This window comes from Macaca fascicularis, chromosome 1 (assembly GCF_037993035.2).
Source record: "Macaca fascicularis isolate 582-1 chromosome 1, T2T-MFA8v1.1".
Taxonomy (NCBI): Eukaryota; Metazoa; Chordata; class Mammalia; order Primates; family Cercopithecidae; genus Macaca; species Macaca fascicularis.
The window spans coordinates 202,821,445-202,831,701 of NC_088375.1; the positions used below are offsets into that span (position 1 = coordinate 202,821,445).

A 10,257-nucleotide genomic window follows, 5' to 3' on the forward strand; every position below is an offset into this window, starting at 1 on the left:
CCAAGGGCTGGGAACATTGCCAGTCAGAGGTGGAGTCCTGCCCTCTCACCCATGAAGGCAGAGGGAGACTGTGGCAGGAGCATTTATCTGCATTCAGGGTTTGATCCAATCTGCCCTGGGGAGATCATACTTAAACATAGGTGTTACCTTACTCTCCAGAGCCTCCTTGCCACTCTAAAGCACAAGGCTGAGTTCAATGGGGGATCAGCTTTGGGAGCTGTTCCCTAAGGAGGATGGCTAGATCTGTTCCTGGGCCATGGCTCCCAGCTGGCTCCAGGGTCAATGCCCCATGCCAGTAGGAAGTGAGCAGCAGGGCCCCGAGTCTGTCCTGGCCAGAAGCAGAAGATGAAAGCAGCCAGGCTCAGAATCTAAGAAAAACCTTTATTCCCAACAGGTCTCCCATTCCACTTCCCCTAGGTAACTCCTTAGCCACAAATTTGTTTTGTTTTTTTGAGACCATGTCTCGCTCTGTCGCCCAGGCTGGAGTGCAGTGGCATCATCTTGGCTCACTGCAACCTCTGCCTTCTGGGTTCAAGCGATTCTCCTGCCTCAGCCTCCCGAGTACCTGGGACTACAAGCATGGGCCACCACACTCGGCTAATTTTTGTATTTTTAGTTGAGATGGGGTTTCATTTCACCATGTTGGTCAGGCTGGTCTCAAACTCCTGACCTCAGGTGATCCACTCGCCTTGGCCTCCCAAAGTGCTGGGATTACAGGCATGAGTCACTGTGCCCGGCCCCTTATCAACAAATTTGGATTGAGCCACAGGCATTGAAAGCGTGTCCTTCCTGCTTCCCTATACTCATGCCAGCTCTCTACTCCAGCTTCTCTTGGTCCTACTAGCCACCAATGGCCAGGGGCAGGAGCAGGAGGCAGAGCTGGTCAGGGAGGTAGGGTAAGGTCTTGTCTCACTGCCCTTTCATAGCATTCCCCTTTGGAACTTGATCCTCTCCAGGCTTCAGGGTCTAGCCAGGTGGTCCTGTTTTCCATGGCCTGTCCCTCCACTGTTCCTCTCCTGTACAGCCTGCCCCTGTAGAAGACAGGATCTCAGGTGACTTTGATCTCCATGGTATAGTCCTCTGGTTTTTTTGTCCTTTGTGACTAGGCTCATAGGAGGTTCCATCTCTGGAGCTTCTGTCAGTGGGGATCTGGCCTTTGGGTGGTTTAGTCCTCCAGAGATCGAGGACACTATGCTCTGGCCCTGCCAAGGTCTCATCCCAGATGATGTGGTCCCCTGAGAGGCCCAACTCTTGTGTCCTGGCTGTTCGGCAGTCAGGCTCTTTGTGGTCTAGTTTTCTGGGAGACGCCTCCTTAATATTTGTGTCCTCATAGAGTGCAGACAGCTGTGTCCTGGACTTCCTGGGACAATGGTCCCTAGGTTTTAAGCCTCTGGGAATCTGGTCCTCCAGGATTTTCATCTGTAGCAGGCAGGTCCCTCCAAAGGTCTGTCTTCCATCATCTGGCCCTTTGGTGAGCCTGTCCCCCAAGGCCTGGCTGTTTGATGGGGGTCCAGACCGGCTGTAGCATGGTTCTCTGCACTTAGCCCCAGCAATGTTTTTTTGTGTAGTGGCCAAACATCCTGGGGATCTGTGGGCTGATTTGACCCTCTGACAGGAGTCATTCTCCTGTTCTCGCTCTCCAGCGGTCCTGTCTCTGTAGGACTGGTCCTCCAGTGGTGGCTCTCCAGCGGTCCTGTCTCTGTAGGACTGGTCCTCCAGTGGTGCGCTCGGTTGTGACTGGTTCCTCTCACAGGTCTGTTCCCCATGTTCTGGGCACACACTGGGCTCCTCTCTGATCGGGCCTGCCTCTGGGAATCTCAGTGTTTGTTTGAGAATTAGGTACTGTTGGAGGAGAGAACATACATTGTACCAAGTAGGCCTGCTTGGGCATGGCAGGAGGTCTCTCCCAAAACCCCCACCCTTGACCCTAAATGTTCTGAAAGATTTCCAGGGTAGTGTTACCTCCTTACGGCTATTGATGGCCTGTTGCAGCCACAGCAATTCCATGGCCAAGTGGCTGCAGTGGTACTGAAGTTCTTGAAGCTGAGGTTGGCTGTGGGGCAGTCTTGGATCTGTGGCTTCTGTGAAGGAGGGAAGAAAGGAAGGAGAAAACCTTGAGGGAGCAGACCCTGGGAAATGGCCTAGCCTTAGACTTTGGAAACTCCTTTCCCACCACTGCCCAACCATGTGATGGCCCTATTCCGGCAGAGGGAAGACGGGAAAGGGATGCAGCTTATCTAGCGCGAGCCTTTCACTCTTCAGATGGGGAGGCTGAGGCACAGTGAGGGTCAGGGGCTTGCCCTGATCTTGGCAGAGAGGTACCTGGATTCTCCATCCTTGTCATGTCTCTGGTCTCCTCTTGGCTGGGTTTCCTGTTCTGCTCCATCTGAAGCCAGGAGCTGTGATCTCTGCAGACGCTTCCTTGATTTGCTGAGCTCTCTCCTGACTTCTTCAGCACCATCTCCTCCCAGGTGGCCTCTCCCTCAGACTCTTTACATGGGAAGTGCTTCCACAGCCCCTGCTCTGGATTTGCTACCCTGTCTCCTGCTTTCCAGGTCTGATGGGATTTTGCCTTCTGAGAAACAAGAGAGATGTGACAGCCCTAGGGTTAAACCCTTTCAAGTATCTGGGCACCACGATCTAGCAGACAAGTTGCTGAGGGTTAAGGAGTGGGGTGTGAAGAGGTGGGTCTACTGCCTCTTCCAGTGAGAAAAGCTTGTCACCGGGACAAGGTGGGTTCCACCCTGCCCAAGTCCCTCCTTCCCTTCTCTCCTAGGTGTGTTCTACCTCTGGGAGGAATCGCGGCCTGGGAATGCGGCCCTCGGTCCACTGAAGCGTGCCCAGGTCGCCCTCGACCTCCCGTACAATCGCCTCATACTCAGCTCGCAGGCTCTGGAACTGGCGTCGGACCAAGAAGCCCCGGACGCAGGCCTGGTATGGAGAATGAGAGGAAAGAAGTCTCTTATCGCGGTAAGAGAGGGGGCATCTCGGAGGACTGTCCTGGAGAGGTCGTCCCGGCGAATGCAAGAGGCGACCCGATGGCCGGGAAAGGATAGGTGGACTGTGCGCTGGGACTCCGGGGGGCTCGAGGGAGAATGCCGGACTGGATGCCCCTCCTCGCCTTAAGGCTCTTCCCGTTTCCCTGATCCCGCACGAGCGTGTGGTGGGAGTGGGGGCGCGCAGGGCAGGGAGTCCGTGGGTCCCAGCTTTCCTCAGCGCGGTTGGGGAGGGTATCTCCAGAGGTTGGCGCGCGGTTAGGGGACTGAACGTGGCAGCGTCTCGCTGGGAGGTCCAGGTACGAGACCCCATGATTTCCCTAAGGGAAAAATCCTGTGCACCCCGCGCCCGCCCTCGCACCTGCAATGCCGACACCTTCCGAACCAGCAGCTTTTCCTCCATGGGACCCAACGGCCCTGCGGCCTGCGCGCCTGCGAAGTGCGTCATTAGTCGGCGTCGTTCCTGAGCATGCGCGGGCGTGGGCCCCGCCCCCGCCGTCCCCACGGCAACCTCCTCCAGTGCAGGGTAGAGGCGTCCTCGCGACAGGCGCACCTGCGTCGCCCCAGCCCCCGACTCCCCCTCCCACAGCCGCAATGTGTACTTGAAGGTACGCGGCGCTGGGCTGTCTCCGCGGAGGCCGGGAGGAAAGGCGCAAGGAGGGGAAGCAGGACACGGAGCCGCTTGCTTGCTTTCTGGTTTAATTCCATCCAACGCCCCCCTCCCCCATAGCACCTGGGGGGCCGCGGAACACCCGCCCGAGTCCGTAAAATGTCACAGTTTGAAGAGAATGAGAGGGGCAGTGTGGGCCTGCGTGGGACACCTACGCAGCAGACTGCTCCTCAGGCTCGGCGTTCTCGGCCAGGTGCAGCTTCTGGCTATGCCTGTCAAGGATCGTGGCGCTTTGGACCAGTCCTTCCTCCCACCCTGGTCTCCCATCCTGCAAAGGCTTAGTTCCTTCACCTGTGCAAAGGTCCGGGGACGAGGGTCTCGGCCGTCTGTGGACTGAGGTTGCAGTCCCCGCCTGCCCTCTCTCACCCCCTCTCTTCATCCAGATCGTGCAGGTCAGACACACAGGTGTGCGCGCATGCACTCGCGCTCTGTTCTGACTGAGGACCAGGTGAGGTGGTAGTGTAAATTAGTAAAAATAATTGTTAAATGCTGAAAGGATAGGAGGACATCACAAGCTTTGCCATGACTGATATCAGCTAAAGTACTCACAAAGATTTTGATCAGTAGTGAAACATCCCCTGCAACCACTTTTCTTCTAATTTTGGGGAAATTCTAAATTCCTGTACCTGGGTTCGGGCAGCCTGTGGCTAAATCTGACAGGACTGCAAGAGGTTGGGAAGTTGGTTATGTGTGAATACTCCTGGAGGGCTGGGGAGGAGGAAGCTGACCTCTCAGGAACACACACACACAGACGGGTTCCTTGGAAAGGATACATCGAATTACTTAGGTCTTCCAGCTATCAACAAAGAGAAAAAGGGAGGCTTCTGTTAGGAGGGGAACCAGGCCAAATCCCCAATGCTCTGGGGGCTATCTTCTGGGGAGGTTGAGGGGCCCAGAGCTCTTGGATCCATGCACTCCCACCTTTTCACCCAGGGCCCAGGAATGGCTTTGGGAGTATGTACCTCCTCCACCCCTGGAGCCCCCAGGAACCAAAGCACCCAGACATGAACCTACATTGCTAAGCAGCTGGTCCAGGTTACGGTCAGCCGTCGTCTTCTTCTGCTCCTCTGGCAGCCCCTCAGTGACCCCATCCTCTTCCTCTTCATCGTCCTCCTCCTCCCCACACACATCCAGGCTGAAGTGCAGCCGGGCCAGCTTCTCCTGCATCTCCCGAACGTGCTCCAGCTGCTCAAAGGAGCATTCCTTCCCTGGAATGAAGCCCCTGGCTGAACCCTGGGAAAGATTCCTGGAACCCTGGAACCCTGAAATCCTGGTCCCAGCCATGCCCCATGGACTGGGCCCTCCAGCCCTATCCACAGACCCGCTGACACCAGCCCCCAGGACTCACCGAAGGCCTGCAGCCGGCCCGAGTGGAAATCATTGAGCAGGTTCAGGAGTCCCCCCTCCATCTCATAGACATCGGTCACCTCAGTCAGAAAGGAGTGCTGCAGGGGCGTGCCTGCAGAGCCGCTTCCACCTCCAGCCAGGACTGGGCGGCACTTCTCCTTGCCTACTCTGGATGGGGTGGACATGACCATGATCACAGGGTGGGGGGACAGTCAGGCACCTCCAGGCCTTTTGTGCCATCTACCTATGCACTAATTTACCTGCCCATCTGCACTAACTCATCTGCCCGTCTACTCACTAGCATAAATGGATAAGTTTATGGTTCTCCCTTGGGCACTGGGAAGGGGTGAGGAGGTGTGAAGAGGTCAAAAAGAAGTCTTTTCTGCTAATAACACAGCCAGAGCAGTGCCTGAAAGGGGGTCCCTGGGTTCCTGTCTGAGTGCCTCACTCATTTGTTCTATGACCCTGAGGCAGTCACTTATCCTCCCTAGTCTTCAGTATACGTAGAGACAGCTACTCCCTTATTGTCACCAGGGCTATCTTACCTCCTCCCAAAATATCTTTCTGTCCCTCTTCTTTTTTTTTGTTTTTTTTTGAGACAGAGTCTCTGTTGCCCAGACTGGAGTGCAGTGGCACGATCTCGGCTCACTGCAACCTTGCCTCCTGGGTTCAAGCGATTCTCTTGCCTCAGCCTCCCGAGTAGCTGGGATTATAGGCGCCTGCCACTACACCCTGCTAATTTTTTTTGTTTTTAGTAGAGATGGGGTTTCACCATGTTGGCCAGGCTGGTCTCGAACTCCTGACCTCAGGTCATCCACCTGCCTCGGCCTCCCAGAGTGCTAGGATTACAGGTGTGAGCCACCACCCCCAGCCCTCTTCTTTTTTTTTTTAATTAAATTTTGTTTGTTTGTTTGAGACAGAGTCTCACTGTCACACAGGCTGGAGTGCAATGGCACAATCGTGGTTCACTGCAACCTCTGCCTTCTGGGTTCAAGCGATTCTCATGCCTCAGCCTCCTGAGTAGATGGGATTATAGGTGCCCACCACCACGCCCTGCTAATTTTTGTATTTTTAATAGAGACGAAGTTTCACCATGTTGACCAAGCTGGTCTCAAACTCCTGACCTCAGGTGATCTGCCTGCCTCAGCCTCCCCAAGTGCTGGGATTACAGGCGTGAGCCACCATGCCCAGCCAAACCTCTTCTATTTAAAAACTGTTTTAAACAAAAACAAAAATACATAGAAAACAAGCCAAACCAATAAACCGAAAAAACTGTCTTAAAATTTCCACTGCTCTCAGGATAAAATTGAATGCCTCTGCCAGTCTGGCCCTCATGCCTTCCCAGTTGCCTTTCCTGCTACTCTTCCCACAGCCTTGAGCTTCATGCCTCTTAGGCAACACAGGGAAACACAGTGGTCTTATTTGGAACAACTGGAGAAACAATACATTGTATTTAGTGGGGAACAAACACGGACACATTATAAGGCAGCATGCAAACTCCCAATCATAAAAGAAAATTCAACAGATAATTCAGATTGTGCCCCCAGGTATTCCCTCACCATTTCCTGTCCCCTGATACTCCAGGGCCCCCAAACCACCTGTGGTTCCTGAAACCTTTCAGGTAATGGCTTTCTTCCATATTTATACCAGGTAAGCCTCTCAGCGTGGAACATTCACTTTCTGGCAGAATTGCTCACTCCCTCCTCTGAGGCGCATCCTCACGCTATGTGATCCCAGGGACCCACCTGGCCCTTTGGCACACAGCTGAGGGTAGGGACTGGGTCTGAGTGAGCTCTTAGTGCTCAGGGGCCTGCTCCAGAAAGCCATCAAGTATTGCTTAGGAACTAAAGGCAGAGGCCCCCCTTGCCTTCCTCTCTACAGTGCAACCCAGAGTTGGGGTCCCTTCTTCTTTGCTTCCCTTCTGTACCCACCTCTTGAACTTGGCCCGCTGCTTGGGGGATGGCAGATGAGGAAGTCCTAGGGCCAAGGAGCCGCTGTGGCTGGTAGGCACAGGGACCCTGCGTAGTGTGCCTGGGGCCTGGGCTGGCTGGGCCAGGCAGGGCTTGGGACTCCGTTTCTTCTTTTTGTCATCCATTGGGCGCTGGCTGGGCCTCAGGCCTAGGAGGGAAGCAACCCCACAAAGATAGCCAGGGGCAGAGTTAGCCCTTTACCCAGAAATCCCTGAGAACTGCACCAGGGAAGGGACCTGGCACCTTCCAGCTTGTCCCCTCATCTGTACAGTAGGGGCAGAGCCAGATGCCAGTGGCTGCTGCTGGGATCGTGTACACTTGAAGGACCTTCTAAGGCCCACCCTAATTCCCCCTAAGCCTGAAAATCTAGGCCCCTCCTGAAAGGGTGGGACCAGACACAATTATCTTGGCGCTACTGGGGCTTCCTGTCCCCGTGGCTGGGGGGCGGGGCTGGCAGAGGAAATGTAGTGGGAGACAGGACAGAGGTGAGCTGCAGATTAGGGGTGTCTTAACTAAGCCCCATTCTATTTATTAGTGGCCTAAGCAGATGCTGACAAACCCTGTCAGCATGGGAGGGGGACAAGGTGCGGGCGGGGGCGTCTGGGAAGGCCCCAGAGTCTGGGGTAGTTGTAGGAGAAGCCGCGGCACACAGCGCAGGGTTCTTTGTGGGTTTCCCCCACATAGACACCGGCATCCCTCCTTTTCCACCCACCCCCAACCGAAAACATTAGGGACTCCCAGAAGTTCCCCCGGGTGTGCTTCCAGCTGCTTCATTTTTCCCGGTCGGAAAGTCCCTACTGGGCTTCAGCTGCAGCCAGGGTGGGCTGGGTGGTCGGCCCCTGGCTGCCTGGGCCTCCGACAAAGGCTGTGCCTGTGGCTGGGCTGCTCCGCGGTCCCCGGTCCAGCCCCGCTCCCCAAGCCTCTGGTCGGCTGGGGTCCCCTCCTCTGGGGGTCTCACTCCAGGCTGCTGCTACCAAGCCTAACTCCGAATTCTGGGACTGGGGGTGGCGGTGGGGATGGGTGGCGCTTAAGCATTTACACTGGCACATAGCTGGCTGGCACCGACGGGGTCTGCGGGTGTGGGGACGAGAGACAGGAGCGCATCCTTTGCCTCTCCCTGCAGCAGCTTGACCCAATTAGGGACTTGATAGAAGAACTGGAGCCAGAGCCCGTGCTCCCCAGGAGCGGCTGGGGCGACCGGGGATCTATTTCCCACGCCCAGGCTCCAAAGCCATGTGCCAAACTCATCGCTCAGCTCCGGAGCCGCGCTCGAAGACGGAGCGTCAGACCCGCGTCATTCCGCCCCCGCCCTCACTCTCTCAGGGGGCTACTGACCTGGAGGTTTGGGGTCTCGAGGATGCTTCGGTGCAAGGTCCCTCCGCCCTCCGCCCTCTCCTCCCGGGAACACCACCGGGTGAAAGCTAAGCTGGAGGGAGTTCATTTGCATTTAAAGAGAAAGTGACCTTCTCCTTAGCTCGGAGGGGTGAGAAGGGAGGAGCATCCCCGCGTCTGCTAAGCCGTTCCTCTCACTCGACCTCACCTCCCCGCCTGAACCCTGGGGACCCTGTTAGTTGTGTGATGGATATTTTAAAAAGATTTTCCCTTTCCCGGCAGTTTCAGAAAGAAGCTACAGTTCCTTACAAAATGGTGGTGGCTTTGTCAGAAAGTGGGTGGGGCGGGGGAGAGGAGAGACAGAGAGAGAGAGAGAGAGAGAGAGAGAGAGAGAGAGAAAGAGAGAGAATGTAAGCATAGAAAAAGCACAAGCAGCAACAGCAGCAGCATCAGGAAGACACTTGGAGCAAAGACAGCCATCAATGGAGTGAGTCCAGTGCCCTGTTGAGCACTTTACGTACATTTCATCCCTGTAACCACCCTTAAGGAAGATATCAGTGTCATTCCCCATTCTACTGAAAGTAAGCAACAGTCTTTTGAAGGCAAACCCCCTCTCCCTACAATGCCAGACAGTTTTCTCTGGTAGGTGGTGGGGGCTGTATTTTGCTGCAGATGAAGTGACAAGAGTCCTCCCCACCCTCCAGGCCCCGGAGACAGGTGAGGGGAGCACCAGGTCATAGGGAAGAAGACCACACGATTCCCTGGCACTTGACTCCAGTCCTCAGGGAAACGTGAGCGCTTGATGGAGGCTGACCCAGTGTGGCTTCTGCTGCCTGCAGCCGGATCAATGGGGGCAGCTATTTAAAGCCCTGGCAGAGGCTCCTGGCGCAGGTCCCCAGAGCAGCATCTGATGCAACAGGAGAGAGGCTCATGTTTGGCTAGGCGGCTCAGCAGGCTCAAGTGAGCTGGCCCAGGGCAGTGCACACAGCCACCCAGCCTGCCTTCCCCATCCCTGGGCAGGAGTGGCTTCCTGGGGTTGGGTCTCTGGCTGATGTGGGGAGCCATAGGCACTGCTCCTGAGGGCACCTGCTCAGGGCTTCTTCCTGGGTACTCCCAACACTCAGACCACTCCACAAGGGGGGAGAGTAATTCTGAACTTTTTCAATAACCAGGGGGCCAGACCGGGGACAACGGAAATCCCTCTCCTTCCCCACTGGAGCTGCTAGAGTAATGGTAATGGTAATGCTGCTGGCAGAGGGAGCACCCCTCTGGTTCCCATCCTCAGCTGCTTCACTGGGGGGTCAGAAACCTCCTTATCAGAGCTGCTTTGCTTGGAATCTCCAAGAGTTGGGGCGGCACCCGCCTAACCCTCCAGAGGATCTGCGACTGGAAATAACATGGCCAGCACAGAAAACATGTATCAGGACCCAGCTAGAAGGGTCAGAGGCTCTGCTGGGACTGTCACAGCCAGTGTGGACAGATCTATTTATGGACGCCTGGAGGGAAGGGCATGTGGGTTGTCTCTGCCATTTCCTGGGCATTCAGCACGTATCATCCTTTATGCCAGACCAACCCAGGACCCAGAGAGAACAGGGTGCTGGGTGAGGCCACCAGCAGAATATCTCCCATATAGGAGTCCCAGGCTTGAGGTGGGTAAATGAGGGGTGTAAAAACTGAACAAAGAATGTGCTCTCCTTAAGGAATGCATACAATTAAGAGACCCCTGTGCATTCCTTTGGGCAGGCCAGGGCTATAGGAGCCTACCCATAGCACAGACCCAAACAGCAGTGATGAGTGTCCACCCCTCTTAACCTGGGCCTCCACTGGCCTATGCCTGGCTCCATGCCTTTTGCTTTACTCCTGGAGCCTATCAATTTCCTACTGAAACACCTTCAGTTGCCACCCCCATCCCCCACCCTCTGGATCTAGCCCACATTCCTTA

General features: G+C 55.6%; 2 protein-coding genes across 6 annotated transcripts; both read right to left on the reverse strand.

The window, feature by feature from the left end:
- Positions 1-361: 361 nt before the first annotated feature.
- Positions 362-3,432, reverse strand: IQCC (IQ motif containing C). 3 transcript variants are annotated; one of them, XM_005544110.5, is made up of 5 exons: positions 3,358-3,432; positions 2,788-2,931; positions 2,323-2,575; positions 1,963-2,081; positions 362-1,842 (listed from the first exon to the last, which is right to left on the reverse strand). In XM_005544110.5, the coding sequence occupies exons 1-5, from the start codon at positions 3,397-3,399 to the stop codon at positions 967-969; spliced, it is 1,434 nt and encodes a 477-aa protein (XP_005544167.3). In that variant the 5' UTR covers positions 3,400-3,432; the 3' UTR covers positions 362-966. The 3 variants fall into 3 exon arrangements, with proteins under 3 accessions (XP_005544167.3, XP_005544168.3, XP_015294571.3); XM_005544111.5 differs by lacking the exon at positions 2,788-2,931; XM_015439085.4 differs by having other exon boundaries at positions 2,788-3,432.
- A 246-nt stretch (positions 3,433-3,678) lies between these two features.
- CCDC28B (coiled-coil domain containing 28B) lies at positions 3,679-8,370 on the reverse strand. 3 transcript variants are annotated; one of them, XM_015439118.2, is made up of 6 exons: positions 8,319-8,370; positions 6,945-7,131; positions 5,015-5,181; positions 4,681-4,874; positions 4,440-4,462; positions 3,679-3,868 (listed from the first exon to the last, which is right to left on the reverse strand). In XM_015439118.2, the coding sequence occupies exons 2-6, from the start codon at positions 7,106-7,108 to the stop codon at positions 3,769-3,771; spliced, it is 648 nt and encodes a 215-aa protein (XP_015294604.2). In that variant the 5' UTR covers positions 7,109-7,131; positions 8,319-8,370; the 3' UTR covers positions 3,679-3,768. The 3 variants fall into 3 exon arrangements, with proteins under 3 accessions (XP_015294604.2, XP_005544166.2, XP_005544165.2); XM_005544109.3 differs by having other exon boundaries at positions 3,679-3,872; XM_005544108.5 differs by lacking the exon at positions 3,679-3,868 and having other exon boundaries at positions 4,134-4,462.
- Positions 8,371-10,257: the final 1,887 nt, after the last annotated feature.

What these genes read in the sequence shown, in the direction of transcription:
- IQCC (XM_015439085.4), bottom strand. Translation starts at nt 3,399, where the DNA reads ATGGAGGAAAAGCTGCTGGTTCGGAAGGTGTCGGCATTGCAGGTGCGA. An exon ending in GGCCGCGATTCCTCCCAGAG is followed by an intron (nt 2,576 to 2,787) that starts GTAGAACACACC and finishes CTTGTTTCTCAG; the next exon opens with AAGGCAAAATCCCATCAGAC. An exon ending in GACAAGGATGGAGAATCCAG is followed by an intron (nt 2,082 to 2,322) that starts GTACCTCTCTGC and finishes CCTCCTTCACAG; the next exon opens with AAGCCACAGATCCAAGACTG.
- CCDC28B (XM_005544108.5), bottom strand. Translation starts at nt 7,108, where the DNA reads ATGGATGACAAAAAGAAGAAACGGAGTCCCAAGCCCTGCCTGGCCCAG. An exon ending in CAGCGGGCCAAGTTCAAGAG is followed by an intron (nt 5,182 to 6,944) that starts GTGGGTACAGAA and finishes CACCCCATCCAG; the next exon opens with AGTAGGCAAGGAGAAGTGCC. An exon ending in GGGCCGGCTGCAGGCCTTCG is followed by an intron (nt 4,875 to 5,014) that starts GTGAGTCCTGGG and finishes GCTTCATTCCAG; the next exon opens with GGAAGGAATGCTCCTTTGAG.